The following is a 17,621-nucleotide window of genomic DNA, read 5'->3' as shown; positions in this document are numbered from 1 at the left end:
CCCCCAGATACACAGACCACACTCCTATAGATACAGACCACACCCCCAGATACACAGACCACACCCCCAGACACACAGACCACACCCCTATAGATACAGACCACACCCCCAGATACACAGACCACACCCCTATAGATACAGACCACACCCCCAGACACACAGACCACACCCCTATAGATACAGACCACACCCCCAGATACACAGACCACACCCCTATAGATACAGACCACACCCCCAGATACACAGACCACACCCCTATAGATACAGACCACACCCCCAGATGTGTAGTTTGTATGTGTGGCTGGGCCTGTGTAACCTGTACAAGCTTGGTATTACCACTGATCCAAAAAAATATCCATTAAATGAAAATGTGTGTATGTTTGTGTGTGTGTGTGAGTGGGTGTGTATGTGTGCATGGATGTGCATGCGTGTGTGTGTGTGTGTGAGTACATGTGTGCATTTGCGTGTGTGTGTGTGTGTGTGTGTGTGTTTATGTGTTTGTGTGTGTGAGTGTGTATGTGTGTGTGTGTGCTCATGTGTGCATTTGTATGTGTGTGTGTGGGTGTAAGTGTGTATGTGTGTGTGTGTTTGTGTGTGCGTGTGTGTATGTGCGTGCGCATGTGTGTGTGTGTGTGTGCATTTGCATGTGTGAGTGTGTGTGTGTGTGTGTGTTTGTGTGTGTGCATTTGCACGTATGTGTGTGTGTGTGTTTATGTGTTTGTGTGTGTGAGTGTGTATGTGTGTGTGTGTGTGCATTTGCATGTGTGTGTGTGAGTGTGTATGTGTGTGCGCATGTGTGTGTGTGTGTGCGCATATGTGTGTGTGCATGTGTGCATTTGCATGTGTGTGTGTTTATGTGTGTGTGTGTGTGTTTATTTGTTTGTGTGTGTGAGTGTGTATGTGTGTGTGTGTGTGTGTGTGTATGTGTGTGTGTTCATGTGTTTGTGTGTGTGTGTGTATGTGAGTGTCTGTGTGTGTGTGAGTGTGTGTGTGTGTGTTGTGTTTATGTGTGTGTGTGTGCGTGTGTGTGTGAGTGTGTGTGTGTGCGTGTGTGTGTGTGTGTGTGTGTGTGTGTAGTGTGTGTGTGTGTGTTGTGTTTATGTGTGTGTGTGTGTGTGTGTGTGTTTATGTGTGTGTGTGTGTGTGTTGTGTTTATGTGTGTGTGTGTGTGTGTTTATGTGTGTGTGTGTGTGTGTGTTGTGTTTATGTGTGTGTGTGTGTGTGTGTGTGTACATTATGAGAGGGTGCAAAAACACAGGCCGGGTCCATTAGGATTTGTGGAATTTCAGGCGACAGACGCTGGGCCTGGTCAGGGTGACCCAGACCCAGATCAGCGCAGTTAGCTAACTGGAGCTGAAGGGCCTGGCCCCGCTGGGGCCCGGGTTGTGCTGAGCTCAGCGCCGTGGTCCAGGAGAGCATGTGATCACGGAGAACCGCCACGCGTCACCGCCAATCCCGCCAGGCCGGGAGGGGCACCGCCGCCACGCCACTTAATATCGAAGACCCTTTCAGCTTTTACAGCAGGAACAGGTGAATGGAGGCAAAGCCATTTGCAAAGGGTCATTGTTCTGGGGAGGGGGGGGGGGACAGGATAACCTTCATCAGCCTTAAGGCAGAGAACAACCTGAATAACATCTGCAATTCTGCTACAACCGAAACGACTTGACTGTCTTTAAACAAGAAAAAAAATAAAAAAATACAGCGACAACAACAACACCAACAACAACAGCAGCAACAAAAACAACCACAGCAACAAGAAAAGCAGCAGCAACAACATTAACAGCACAAACAGCAGCAATACCGACAGCAACAAGAAGACAGAACGCAACAGCAAACTTACTCAACCAGCGCACAGTGCCGGAATGGCCAAATGACACAGTATTTGTTTGATGTAATATATGTATATGTGTATGTCCAAACTGTTAGCCATACAAATCTCAAAGAATTGTTACATTACATTACAGGCATTTGGCAGACGCTCTTATCCAGAGCGACGTACAAAAAAGTGTGTTAGATTGTTAGAAACATACGGCATCTGTGACATTTCCTTGAAGTTTCAGTCTGTAAAATCCACACAATGATGCCGAACAATTCCACACAAGTTCACCGGAAGCAATAATACCATTAAAGATACACGGCAGGTTTCCTCAGCTTGTGTGCATGCTCATTCCGTCCCTGAACTGTCTTCATCTTTTTCAGGTACAAATACAACGCTCTGTTCAAGCGGCAACTTACCATGGCAATGCACTCCTCGCCTGACACAGACGTCCTGGTCTTTGTGCTCGCGGCATCTCAAACATTTACATGACATCCTCCTAACCCTTACCACCCTCTGAAGAAATGCCAAGGGATGGGGCCGGGGGGGGGGGCGGGGGGGTTATGTTTGGTGTGTTCGGTGCATTAAAGCCAAGTTGCATTATGTAACAACCTCTCGGATTCTGCATTCTTCTCTCGCGTTACAAAATCACAGCCCTTAATGAAATGTTTTTTTTTTGCAAAACCTGGCTCACTTGCTGAATTGCGGTCTTTTCGTTGGAACTGGTGTTGTGCTGCTTTGGGAACTGAAAGGAGGTCAAAGGAGCACCAAGGAAAAAATAAAATAAAAAAGAATAACCCCAGGGGTACCAGGCGTTATGTAATATTTCACACAAAGGACAGACAGCCGTAAGATCCCTGCTGGAGTCACGGGTGTAAATCTGAAAGGATACTGTAAAAAAAAATCCCTCAGTTCAGGTTGACTGCTGTACTCACAAGTCCCATGCAAGGGGGGCAGAGAACGCACAGGGGGGGATCTCATCTTACCCAAAAAGGGCCGATGTGGGTGCAGGTTTTTGTTTTAGCTCAGCACTAAGACACGATGATTCTACTTATCAAGGTCTTGACTGAAGACCTTATGTCAGGGGTCCTCAGTCTTGTCCGGAAAGGCCCGGTGTGGGTGCCGGCTTTCGTTCCAACCAAGCAGTTACCCACCTGATTCCACTAATCAAGGTCCTTAGCAAAGACTCTAGTGGTTGATTAGTGGAATCAGGTGTGCAACTGCTTGGTTGGAACGAAAGCCGGCACCGACACCGGCCCTTTCTGGATAAGATTGAGGAACCCCTGCCTTATGTAGTTAAATACAGGTGTCTCAGTGCTGGGCTAAAAAACCTACCCTGCACACAACCTACACTACCCGCAACCAACTACACCCACCTGCACCTACCTACACTGCATCTACACTACCTACCTGCCTCCTACCTACACTGTCTTGGATAAGATTTGACACCACTGCCACATGCTTAAAGGAAATCCGACCTTAATACATTTCACACAATCGCTAACACACGAGAGGGAAGATCATGTTGTACACAATCTGTGACACATCCGATTCAGACAGACACCACAGCGGCTGTGATTGTCGTTGAAAAAAATAAAAATCAAGAAGTCGGCATGATGTTAGGTACCACGGAACTCCCCTCGCAAGGAAAGTGGAAGGGACAACAGCTCCAATGACTTCAACAAGTAAAAAAAGACATTAAAATTAAATAATCCATCAATAACATTACCTTTTGTGTAACCGTGAAAGGGCTCCCCCTGGCCCTCTGTGTAACCGTGAAAGAGCTCCCCCTGGCCCTCTGTGTAACCGTGAAAGGGCTCCCCCTGGCCCTCTGTGTAACCGTGAAAGGGCTCCCCTGGCCACTGAACGTGGCATGAGAGGTACCATGGCCCTCGCGTAAGTGGAAGGGACACAGCCCTCTTTAACCGTGAAAAAGACTTGACCTCTTAATAATCCGTGAAAGCTTGACCTCTGTGTAACCGTGAAAGGGCTCCCCTGGCCCTCTGTGTAACCGTGAAAGGGCTCCCCCTGGCCCTCTGTGTAACCGTGAAAGGCTCCCCCTGGCCCTCTGTGTAACCGTGAAAGGGCTCCCTGCCCCTGTGTAACCGTGAAAGAGGCTCCCCCTGGCCCTCTGTGTAACCGTGAAAGGGCTCCCCTGGCCCTCTGTGTAACCGTGAAAGGCTCCCCTGGCCCTCTGTGTAACCGTGAAAGAGCTCCCCTGGCCCTCTGTGTAACCGTGAAAGAGCTCCCCCTGGCCCTCTGTGTAACCGTGAAAGGCTCCCCCTGGCCCTCTGTGTAACCGTGAAAGGGCTCCCCCTGGCCCTCTGTGTAACCGTGAAAGGGCTCCCCCGGCCCTCTGTGTAACCGTGAAAGGGCTCCCCCTGGCCCTCTGTGTAACCTGAAAGGCTCCCCTGGCCCTCTGTGTAACCGTGAAAGGGCTCCCCCTGGCCCTCTGTGTAACCGTGAAAGGGCTCCCCCTGGCCCTCTGTGTAACCGTGAAAGGGCTCCCCCTGGCCCTCTGTGTAACCGTGAAAGAGCTCCCCCTGGCCCTCTGTGTAACCATGGAAGGGCGCCTTACACAACCCAGCAGCGCCCTGCTTCTGTGTTTGCTCGCTCGCGCTGTTTGCTCTGGATTTTATGTAGGTCCCGAATCACATAAGAGCAGCCTGCATCGGGGGGGGGGGGCAGCTGTTTGACAGACGCAGATGTTAAATAGGCTGTTATTTCGGTGCAACCCAGGCTCTTTCTTGTGACTGTGACCTTGTTGTGTACGTGTGGGTGTGTGTGTGTGCGTGTGTGTGTGTGTGTGTGTGTGTGCGCGTTTGGGAAGGGGAGGAACAGGTGCAGCAAAATTGCATAATGCCTACAGAACTGGGCTTGTAGCTTGAAGGGTTGCGGGTTTGAATCCAACGCTATGCCCAGTGGCTCAATGGGATGCAGCGCTCCAGTAAATGTCCAGCAGCCTGAGGGGTTTCTGTGGAGAGTCATTTAAGCCCCACATGAGTGTCTGTGTGTTACCAAAATGGCAGCTGGAGCCCTTGGTGCTCTGTAGGCCATAAAGACAGGACCAGGGTGACCCTGTGTCACTGTGTGTGCATGTGTGTGCATGCATACTTGTGTGAGTGTGTGTGTGTGTGTGCGTGTGTCAGTGCGTGTGTGTGTGTGTGTGTGTGTGCGTGTGCGTGTGCGTGTGCGTGTGCGTGTGTTTGTGTGAGTGTGTGTGTGTGTGTGTGCGTGTACGTGTGAGCGTGTGTGTGTGTGTGTGCATGCATACTTGTGTGTGTGTGTGTGTGCATGCATACTTGTGTGTGTGTGTGTGCGTGTGTCAGTGTGTGTGTGTGTGTGTGTGTCAGTGTGTGTGTGCGTGTGTGTGTGTCAGTGTGTGTGCGAGTGTGTGCGTGTGTCAGTGTGTGTATGTGTGTGTGTGTGTGTGTGTCAGTGTGTGTGTGTGTGTGTGTGTGTGTGTCAGTGTGTGTGTTTGTGTGCGTGTGTGTGTGTGTCAGTGTGTGTGTGTGTCAGTGTGTGTGTGTGTGTGTGTGTGTGTGTCAGTGTGTGTGTGTGTGTGTGTGTGTGTGTGTGTCAGTGTGTGTGTGTGTGTGCGTGTGTGTGTGTGTCAGTGTGTGTGTGTGTATGTGTGTACGTGTGTGTGTGTGAGTGTGTGCGTGTGTCTGTGTGTGTGTGTGTGACACGTGCAGAGTCCTCCTGACTGACAGAATGCTGACGAAAGCCGCTCACACTCAGCCTGGCTTTTAAAAACACAAATCAATACCAGAGCAGGAGCCTCCTGATAATAACCGCGGCTGAATAAAAGCAGAGCACAGACACAGCGACAATCAGCACAGGAGCCCCGCCTGCCACAGCTCCGCTTTCAGTGAACGCGCCTGTCTGGGAGCACTGATTCAGGAAAAGAGCTTTTCCCTTTTATTTAAAAAATCAATGTTTCATTTCCCATCTTGGCAGTGGCAGAAGACCTTGTTGGAAGGGGGGGGGGGGCTGTATTTTATTGTGCCTTGTATCATTGTCTTGATGTTGTAGCTTGTCATGCCTCCTAGTTTGACTTAGCAACGGTTAGGTGAGAGTAATGTTCACTGTGTGAACTGGACTTAATCTGTTCATACCTATGGATGACTGTTACAGAATGAGTATTGCATCTTATTGGACCGGTGTTTATAGTTGTTCCAATAACCTCTGGTATGTACTTATTGTATGTTGATTTGGCTAAATAAATGTGATGTAATATAATGTGGGAGCCAAACCAGGAATCAACCTAAAAACACATAACCGCATACACTGACCAAAGGCATAATAGTCCTCGTGAGAGAGTATGTGTGAGGATTATGATTTAAAACACGGCATTCTGGGCCCTCTCACCCTGGTCAGACTACAAAACCAGTCATAAATATGCAGGCAGTGAACAACAGGTGGATTAGGTAAAGGTAATGATAGATTCAGCATAAGCACATGTACACAACTTTACACACACACACACACACACACACACACAGACAGAAAGGTGGCAAAACAGTTTTTGCTGTATAGTAATTATTTGCTTTGCTGACGCACATACCCTAAGCAGCATAACACAGTCTGGATGTTTCGCACACACACAAGAGAGGCGGATATTTAAATGAAGGGTCTCATCCTACCGAGGATTTGAACCGGCAACCTCAGAGACGCGAGCCCGGCTCTGTAATCCGGTACTGCGGGGAGGGGCGACACGCTGGGCGCGCATTGTTGCGGATTACAGAGCAGGGTCTGGCAGCCCTGCTTTAGCAGCGGGGGGATGATGTCAGACTGTGGCGGGGGGCTAATTAAACTCTCCTCTCTCTCTCTCTGTGGTACCGCCCAACGCCGTGAGGCCTCCACGCTGTGAGGTACAGTATCCAGCGGCGAATCCTCTCACCATCACCACACTCACACACGCTCTCTCTCACACACGCGCTCTCTCACCATCACCACACTCACACACGCTCTCTCTCACACACACGCTCTCTCACCATCACCACACTCACACACACACTCTCTCTCACACACACGCTCTCTCACCATCACCACACTCACACACACGCTCTCTCACCATCACCACACTCACACACGCTCTCTCTCACACACACGCTCTCTCACCATCACCACACTCACACACACGCTCTCTCACACACACATCACACCTCACACACACGCTCTCTCACCATCACCACACTCACACACGCTCTCTCCACACACACTCTCTCACCTCACCACCTCACACACGCTCTCTCTCACACACACGGTCTCTCACCATCACCACACTCACACACGCTCTCTCTCACACAGCTCCACCACACCACATCACCCGCTCTCTCCTCACACCACACACTCTCTCTCACCCATCACATCACCACACTCACACACACACTCTCTCTCACACACACGCTCTCTCACCATCACCACACTCGCACACACGCTCAACAATCAAACCACAGTCAAAGTCACTCAGATCACACATTCAGCCCATTCTAATGTTTGGCCAAACGACGACTAAACCCCATCGCCGTGTCTGCATGCTCTACACATAAAGTTGCGGCCACACGATTCGCTGTTCGGGGGAGCGGGTGTACATTACATTACATTACGTTACATTACGTTTATTGGGCAGACGCTTTTATCCAAAGCGACGTACAAAAAGTGCATTTCATGGTCATGGACAACTGCTAAACACAGGTTCAGTAAGGTACAGTACTTATTTTGTACAGCTATTTCTAGCAAAGAAATAGTGTACCTAACAGAGCGGCCCCAGCCGTGTGTCCGGGGAGGCATCGCGGGTGACATCACCCGCCGCTGAACGGGGCGGTGGGCAGGTATATTTGGACGGGAGTGCGAATGTGGGTCAGCCGCGGGGGCGGCGTCCGCAGCAGGGTTCCCCCGCCGAGCCCACACCCTCCCGGGGAGTTACGTAAAAAAACAAGCGAACGCTTAACCTGGCAGGCGGGAGCCGTTGCTCAGGCGGGGGTGCGGGACGTATGTAGGGCATCGCACGGAGAGCTCTAAGAGCCGAGCGGAGAAGCAGGCCACGTTAGCCACGCCCCGTTTCTCCCCCTCGCAGGCGAAACGGCCCGAACGCACCGCCCGAGAGGGTCGCCCAGGCGCTGCCCCCCCCTCGTCGCCGTGGCGACGGCCCAAACGCATCACCCGAGAGGGTCACCCAGACGCCGCATCCATCACAAGGCACACACACCACTCACTCACACCCTCCTACCCACGAACAACTTAGAGTCGCCAATTAGCCAAACCTAACTGGAGTGCGTGGATGAGACCCACGTGGACGGTGGACAGAAAATCGGTTCAGAATGTTGCCGTAACTGCGTCAGTAGCTGCCTCTAAATTCCCACCGGAATCTTAATTTAAAACTCCAGTGATAAACTTGCTTCAGACAAGCCACTTCTCATTTACGATGTTAAATACATTTTTCAAATAGCAAAAAAGTAAAAACGAGACAGGCCAGAGATATAAAATACTAATTGTAGCAATTGTTTAAAAAAAATAATAATAATAAAATAAAATAAATAATTTAAATTACAAAAAAACAGAAAATGAGCTCATTGTTTACACGACCAACAATTAGAGGCTGTCAACACAAGTAGAGACCACAGGTGGTAATTATCGCAGGAAATATTCCAACGCCTATTATGTAAAACACATTTTGTAAACGCAGGGGCCTAGGGTTCACATCAAACAGCGCTAAGAACAAAGCGTTCAAAGGCACAGGCAAATCGACGAGCGAAAATGGGAATAATGGACCGTTTTCACTATTATACTTGCCACGGCAGGTCTGCTGTTATGCGCCGACTGAGCCCTGTCGTGCTGGGAGTATTTTCTCTAACCTCCGTCCGCCCCCACCTTTCCTTACCAATAGCCGAGGAAGCAATGGGTGGAAAGTGGAAACATTATGTAATTCTTTTTTCCTTTACATGTTGCGGTCAACAAAGCTGCCAACGGCAATTGCTGTGCAGTTCGGAATGGTATTAATCACTCATACAAATAAGGTCCCTATGTTCAGAAGGTTAATGCCTTTTTATGGTACTTTTATAATACGGATCACCTACTCTTCGCCGATAGGTCGACAATATACAACAAGGAAGATGGAGCTTGCGTTACGTGTGGTCATTAATAAGGGATAAACAGTCTTTCAGATAAACCAGCAGAGAGCTCGCTGACTACGCAAGGGGGCACTAGCGTGCAGTATTTAAGGAGAGCTTAGAGCAAACGACGCACATCAATTCTCAACGGTTTTTAAAACCAGTGCGCTTTATATTTCCGCGAGTTTATCGTTTATTTCGTCCCAGTCGGTCTCCTTAATTTTATTCTATTACTCACACTGTGCACACATTGTTAAATAAAATGACAGACTGTCATTCCACTGTCTATAAGCATAGGTAGAACTATTGAAAAAAAGGGACTCTATTACCCATAATGCACCACTGTGCTTTCGGCCAAAGGTGAACTGTCATGTCTGCCTGCAAATTGGCTACGTGGAGTCGCTCGGAATTAAGTGCTGTTTGTGAAACACACCGACGGCTACGCTCTTTTTAGACGTGGTCTTTTGTTCATTTTGGCCTGTTCTTGGTGTTACATGAACGGTGATTCGGCGTCTGTAAGAAACCGCCAGTTGGATTGCTGCGGGGGGTTAAGTAACGTGGATTACAGCAAGGTATCCACACATTTGGCGTTTTGTTGTATTTTACTGTAAGGTCGAAATCTTGAAAATTACGACACTAAGGACCAACCTGAAATGTTTTACAATTGCTCGGATAGCAAAATTATGTTTTCCCCCCCTGTGAATTGGATTTAATTTACACTGACAGGCAACTCGTTTGTATCAGAAAAGAAGCGCGCCATGGTGTGTAGCTGCAGTGGGTAAAGCCAATGCCGTTTAATTGTACAATCTGGCACGTGCACAACGCTGCGACGCAGCGGTGCGCTTTCGTACTCCTTGTGCGGACCCGGTCAGGCTGAGCGGCGCCTAGCAACGCCATATCGGCGGTTTCAGGGCAACGCCACCGAGGTTGGCATAAACTTTGCTGGAACATGCTGTTCGCTCTCCTGTGCTTGGTCATGTTTTTTAACGTGCAATTTTAGGAGTAGAATGCATTTGAACGCGTGGACACAGTCTGTAAGATACGCGTAAAAGGGAAGACATGCGATAATCATAGTGGTCGAATCGGCTGTTTTGCGCGTTGATGTCCCGTTATGTACAGATCATGCCCAGTTTCATTGCATTTTGCAAAGATCTGGGCAGTAGAGGCGGATGACTCCATTTGTGAGCAAAACGCTGTCTAGATGTGGAAGGTTCTGCGAGAGTAACTCATTTCCTGGCGAATTGATTTGTACGTGCCTGTTTTTTTTGCTTAGCCGTGTATCTCTGGGTTCCAGATAATAGCAAGGCACCAACTTTTTTTCTGTGGGGAAAAAAAAAATCACATTCTGCTGAGTGTGACATTTTGCAGACCATTTTCATCCACTACCTTTCTGTCAACAGATATTAGTCATAAGGAATCCGCACCTGAATCTGCGTCTGAAAGGGGATTTTTTTAAATTTTTTTTTTTTTTGTTGGCTCAGGCTTTTTGTTTGCGTCAGTCCTGGCAAAGTTACATAACTGAGATCCTTGAAGGCTTTTAGCACAAAGTAGAGAAGATATGAGAGGGCAGAGAGCCGGGGGTCTGCTTTTAAAATGGTTTGCTCTGTAATGGGTGAATTTACTGACAGGAGTGCTTGTGGTTGTCTGTGGCATTTGGGGAGAGAATGAGTGTAATTTCTATATCGTGCCAAGCCTGACAGATTTCAAAGAGGCAGAGAGCTTACTTGATGGATGTGGAGACCAATGTTAGGTGCACTTGAGTATAGAAACTGGAAGCTTGTTCTTGTTTGGATACCTTTTTATTGAACATGAAGAGGATTTGTGTGTTACCAGTTGTATGAAAAGTTTGTGGCTATGGTTGGTATTCTGTTAAGGCTCCGTGGTCAGGTATCTGTAAAGGCTGTGTTCCAGTGTATGGCTGGGCCCTATGGTCTGGTATCTGTTAAGGCTCTGTTCCAGTGTGTGGATGGGCCCCATGGTCTGGTATCTGTTAAGGCTCTGTTCCAGTGTGTGGATGGGCCCATGGTCTGGTATCTGTTAAGGCTCTGTTCCAGTGTGTGGATGGGCCCATGGTCTGGTATCTGTTAAGGCTCTGTTCCAGTGTGTGGATGGGCCCATGGTCTGGTATCTGTTAAGGCTCTGTTCCAGTGTGTGGATGGGCCCATGGTCTGGTATCTGTTAAGGCTCTGTTCCAGTGTGTGGATGTGCCCATGGTCTGGTATCTGTTAAGGCTCTGTTCCAGTGTGTGGATGGGCCCATGGTCTGGTATCTGTTAAGGCTCTGTTCTAGTGCACCATAGAGGGATTGATTTGGCTTGGGTGACCTTGTGTCATTGCTGAGCAGCAGCCCCTGCTGGTCACCTGGGGTCCTACAGTCTGCTTTCTCAGTCAGTACAGGATGTAGAGATGAACGTTTTCAGTTTCTCCCCCCCCCCCCACACCCCTTAACCCCACAGCCCTTATACGACACCCCCTATACCACTCCCCCTATACCACTCCCCTTGTACCACTCCCCTTATACCACCCCCTCAACCCCACCCCTTACCACTCCCCTTAACCACTCCCCTTATACCACTCCCCTTATACCACTCCCCTTGTACCACCCCCTCAACCCCACCCCTTACCACTCCCCTTATACCACTCCCTTGTACCATTGCCCTTATACCACCCCTCAACCCCACCCCTTACCACCCCCTTATACCACTCCCTTGTACCATTGCCCTTATACCACCCCCTCAACCCCACCCCTTACCACTCCCCTTGTACCATGGCCCTTATACCACCCCCTCAACCCCACCCCTTACCACTCCCCTTATACCACCCCTCATGTACCATTGCCCTTATACCACCCCCTCAACCCCACCCTTTACCACTCCCCTTATACCACTCCCCTTGTACCACCCCTCAACCCCACCCTTTACCACTCCCCTTATACCACTCCCCTTGTACCACCCCCTCAACCCCACCCCTTACCTCTCCCCTTATACCACTCCCCTTGTACCATAGCCCTTATACCACACCTCTCAACCCCACCCCTTACCACTCCCCTTATATCACTCTCCTTGTACCATAGCCCTTATACCACACCTCTCAACCCCACCCCTTACCACACCCCTTATACCACAGCCCTTCACTCTGCCCCTTACCAAACCCCCATGCCAATCCCCTTACACCATAGCCCTTAACTACGCCCCTTATACCGCACCCTTTTTAACACCCCTTAACCACACCCCTTTTGCCCAGCCCCTCTACTCCGCCCTTGTCCCCGCCCCCTCAGTCCCACGGGGACCAATCGCGTGCTCCTCTGTTGCAGATTGACGCCTCGGCGATGGCGGCCGTGCTGCGGTACGTGGACCCGTTGGACGCCCGGTTCTGCGTGGCCGTCGTCGCCATCCTTTTCAACCCCTTCTTCTGGAACGTGGTGAGTCGCCCCAAACCCGCCCTCAGAGCCTGGCGAAGCACACCCCTGACTCAAAACCAGCACAGGTCCAGCTTGAGGCCGCAGGGGCAAGTGGTACTCCTCCTTAGGACAGAGCTGCAGGGCCTGGGGGGGGGGGGGTGACAAGGGCCAGTGCGTGACAAGGGCCAGATGTTAATGTTCGGGAGGACGAGGGGTATGGGAGAACAGGAAATGATGTAACAAACCAAAAGACCCCCGTGCCATCTCTCCAGCATGCATATGTGTGCATGTTCTGTACTCTGTAATTGGTTGAGGCTGTTGTTCTGTTCTGTGCCGCGCTGTGATTGGCTGTTCCGCGGTGTTCCGCGCAGCAGCAGCGATCTGCCTGTCATTCACATTCATGAGGCCGCAGGAGCAACCTGAGCAGCATGAGGGCAGCTTGACCTGAGCTACCTGTACCTGTACCGCAAAAGAGCAGGGCAGGCCAGTACACACACACACACACACACACACACACACACACACACACACACTCACACACACACCCACACACCCACATACTCACACACACACACACACACACACACAACACACACACACATCACACACACCACACACGCACACAGCTCACACACACACACACTACCACACCACACGTACACGCAACACACACACCACTACACACACACACACACACACACACACCACACACACACACACCACTCACACACACCACACCACACACCCACACACACACACACACACACACACACTCACACACACACACACCCACACCACACACACACACCACACACACACACACCACACCACACACACACACACACCACACGTCACACACACACACACCAACACACCACACACACACACACACACACACACACACAACACACACACACACACACACACACACACACACACACACACACACACCACACACACACACACACACACACACACACACCACACACACACCACACACCACACACACACACACACACTCACACACACACACACACACACACACACACACACACACCACACACACACACACCACTACACACACACAACACACACACCATCACACACACCACACACACACCACACACACCACACACACCACACAACACAACGTCACAAAACACACACACACACACACACACACACACACACACACACACACACACACACCACACCACACCACTCACACACACACACACACACACACACACTCACACACACACACACCACACACACACACACACCACACTCACACACACACACACACTCACCACACACGCACACAACGCACACACGCACCACACAGCACACACACACACACCACACACACCACACTACACCACACACTCACACACTGCACACATACACCACCATGCACACACACTGCACACACAACACTCACACATCACACCACACACCACACACACACACACACACACACACACACTCACACTCACACATGCACACATACACACACACTCACACTGCACACAAACACGTACACATACACACACGTACACACACACACACATGCACACACACACTCATACACACGTGCACACTCACACATGCACACATACACACGCACACAAACACGTACACACACTCACACTCACACGTGCACACACACACACACACACACACACTCACACTCACACATGCACACATACACACGCACACATACCTACACACACACACTCACACACACACACTCACACACATAGGTTTAGGTGAGTTGTGCTATTCTTAGCTAATCACTGGTAATCTCCTTGTCTGCTAATGGCGGGAGAGCTAGCATACACCAGAGCGTCCTGCTTTTCCTCAGCAGCGCTAATGGCGGGAGAGCTAGCATACACCAGAGCGTCCTGCTTTTCCTCAGCAGCGCTAATGGCGGGAGAGCTAGCATACACCAGAGCGTCCTGCTTTTCCTCAGCAGCGCTAATGGCGGGAGAGCTAGCATACACCAGAGCGTCCTGCTTTTCCTCAGCAGCGCTAATGGCGGGAGAGCTAGCATACACCAGAGCGTCCTGCTTTTCCACCGCAGCGCTAATGCTGGGTGAGCTAGCGTGTGCTAGAGCTTTCTGCTTTAACTCAGCAGCGCTAATGCTGGGTGAGCTAGCGTGTGCTAGAGCTTTCTGCTTTAACTCAGCAGCGCTAATGCTGGGTGAGCTAGCGTGTGCTAGCACTTCCTACATTTCCACAGCAGTGCTAACGGTGGGTGAGCTAGCGTGTGGTACTTCCTGTTTTTCCACTGAACCCTTCCAGACCTGGTCGGTGCGTCTCTCAGACATTCTGTGTGCCTCACTCCTGCACTTCTGACCCTTCTGAACCCCTGGCTCCTCATTGGACCAGCTGGGGTAAAGGGGTGTGGCCACGGACAAGGGCGGGGTTATCACAGGTAGCGTGTTACCTTTCACCGGGAGTTTGACGTGAGCAAGTGGCGGCACTGTCTAGGCCGGCGGTCTGAGTGGCCTGCGCTGTGGAAACGCGGTTAATGATTGCTTTTGGTTGCATCATCATAAGCGAACAGCGTCCGTGCTTCAGCTGCTGCCGGGCGCTGACCTCACGGGCGCAGGGTGCAGCGACGCCGATCGCGAGTCAGCTGATGGCGGGGCGAGGGTTATCGAACCCGCACGCTGGATTGCCCTGAAGCTGTCCGAGGTAATGCTCTCCATAGCGAAGCACAACGATTGCCTCAGATGATCACTGATGTTGCGTAATGGCCCTGCCCATGTGACCTCTGCCAGTCTCCCGTCGCCAATAATTAGCCGTTCGGACTGAATGCCTGTGTGCTGCTGAATCATTTTACTGCACTCCTGCAGGAGTCGCACAGCACAGTTTATAAATCAAACCGGGGGGGCGGTTTGTGGTGGAGACGCTTGTCGTTTTCTAAAAGAACCCAGAAACAGAAACGCACTGGAACGCTGAATGAACTCTAATCCAGAATGTTCCGTCTGAGTCAAACCACCATGCCGTTGGAGACGCCCCCCCCCACCCCCCGCCCCCGCCCCCGCCCCCTTGTGCAGTGAGGAACACACACCAGCAGTAGGCTTAGGGAACACAAGCAGAACTGCCGTGATTGACAGGTGAATTAATTAGGCGGAGCGGGGGCGTGCTCGGCTCCGGTTCGCTGATTAACCAGCGAGCGCAGCCGTCCCCGCTGTATTGAGTAACGAAGCAGCTGTTTCGAGCTGTTCTGTGTCTTTCGCAGCACACGCTGTCCTGTGGCGTCCACGCCGCACAGTCCGCACAGTCCGCACGACGTGGACTGACTGCGTGAATACATTGTTTTAATCATGAGAAGCATAGGAAAATGTCACAGCAGAATAAAACATAATCACAGCATTTAATTTAAATTACATTTTTTTTTTTTTTTGTATTTAAGCGATAACTACATCTCTCTGTAATAGTGACAGCGTTGTATTTTAATCGCCTGGCTGTGGTGGTGGGAACTTGTGGTTGTGTTAGTGGTTGCTCTTTGTTTGCCTCAGAATTTTGCATCTTAAAAAAAAAAAAAACAGGTGAAGTTTTTCCAGGTGAGATCCCAGGTAAAGCCCCCTTCTTCTACAGGGGCGGGGTCATGGTGTGGGTGGTGAGGGTGTAGCAGTCTTTCTGGGAAACGGTGGGTGACTGTTGTGTATGTACAGTGAGTTGTAAATGGACTTCGTTTATATAGCACATTTTCCAGCACAAAGCGGTTTACAATGATTGCCTCTCATGCACACACACACACACACACACACAGACACACACACGATCAAGCAGCTGGGCTAATGTTGTCCCCAATAAAATGTACATTTGCTGCGTGCGTGTGTGTGTGTGTGTGTGTGTGTGTGTGTGTGTGCATTATTGCATTTGTATGTTTCTATGCATTTTTTGCGTGCGTGTGCTTGATTGTGCGTGAGAGTGTGTGAGAGAGTGTGAGTGTGTGAGTTTGTGAGAGACAACCCAAAATAATAAAATGCGTAACTGTGTGTGTATTCTCCTTCAATAAGCCTCCTACCGTTTCTTCTGGATTACATACGCTGCTGTTTCCCCTCCAAAAAAGATTTGGGCTTTCACGATGACTGCCGATGAGTAAAGAGGGCTCATCTACAGGGCATTGCTGACCTTTTCAGGGGGTTTCATAAGAAGAAAAAAAGAAGACGGTCTTCCACTCTTCAGTGTTGGGGAAGAGCTGTGTACTCTTCAGTGTGAGAGAAGAGCTGTGTACTCTTCAGTGTTAGAGAAGAGCTGTGTACTCTTCAGTGTTAGAGAAGAGCTGTGTACTCTTCAGTGTGAGAGAAGAGCTGTGTACTCTTCAGTGTTAGAGAAGAGCTGTGTACTCTTCAGTGTTAGAGAAGAGCTGTGTACTCTTCAGTGTGAGAGAAGAGCTGTGTACTCTTCAGTGTTAGAGAAGAGCTGTGTACTCTTCAGTGTGAGAGAAGAGCTGTGTACTCTTCAGTGTGAGAGAAGAGCTGTGTACTCTTCGGTGTGAGAGAAGAGCTGTGTACTCTTCAGTGTTAGAGGAGAGCTGTGTACTCTTCAGTGTTAGAGGAGAGCTGTGTACTCTTCAGTGTTAGAGGAGAGCTGTGTACTCTTCAGTGTTAGAGAAGAGCTGTGTACTCTTCAGTGTTAGAGAAGAGCTGTGTACTCTTCAGTGTGAGAGAAGAGCTGTGTACTCTTCGGTGTGAGAGAAGAGCTGTGTACTCTTCAGTGTGAGAGAAGAGCTGTGTACTCTTCAGTGTTAGAGAAGAGCTGTGTACTCTTCAGTGTTAGAGAAGAGCTGTGTACTCTTCAGTGTGAGAGAAGAGCTGTGTACTCTTCAGTGTGAGAGAAGAGCTGTGTACTCTTCAGTGTGAGAGAAGAGCTGTGTACTCTTCAGTGTTAGAGAAGAGCTGTGTACTCTTCAGTGTGAGAGAAGAGCTGTGTACTCTTCAGTGTGAGAGAAGAGCTGTGTACTCTTCGGTGTGAGAGAAGAGCTGTGTACTCTTCGGTGTGAGAGAAGAGCTGGGTACTCTTCAGTGTTAGAGAAGAGCTGTGTACTCTTCAGTGTTAGAGAAGAGCTGTGTACTCTTCTGTGTTAGAGAAGAGCTGGGTACTCTTCAGTGTTAGAGAAGAGTTGTGTGTGTTCTTCTGGAGGCTGCAGCCATTGCAGAGACCAGGGACCCTGTTCAGAATGCACATCACATTGTGTGAAGTTAGTAAGGTTGCATAAGGCAGCTCACAGCATAAGGTTGCATAAGGAGCTCACAGCATAAGGCTGCATAAGG

General features: G+C 50.0%; 1 protein-coding gene across 1 annotated transcript in view; it reads left to right on the top strand.

Moving 5' to 3' along the window:
- Positions 1 to 9,267: 9,267 nt before the first annotated feature.
- The window catches only part of pemt (phosphatidylethanolamine N-methyltransferase), a 46,543-nt gene continuing 38,189 nt past the window's right edge, over positions 9,268 to 17,621 (top strand). Inside the window, 2 exon segments of the mRNA XM_064324372.1 lie at positions 9,268 to 9,503; positions 12,244 to 12,351. Of these exon segments, the coding sequence (XP_064180442.1) occupies positions 9,426 to 9,503; positions 12,244 to 12,351 (186 nt within the window). The 5' untranslated portion in view covers positions 9,268 to 9,425.

The sequence above is a fragment of the Anguilla rostrata genome, chromosome 2 (genome assembly GCF_018555375.3).
Source record: "Anguilla rostrata isolate EN2019 chromosome 2, ASM1855537v3, whole genome shotgun sequence".
NCBI classification, from domain to species: Eukaryota; Metazoa; Chordata; class Actinopteri; order Anguilliformes; family Anguillidae; genus Anguilla; species Anguilla rostrata.
This window is presented reverse-complemented; position numbering and strand designations above follow the sequence as displayed.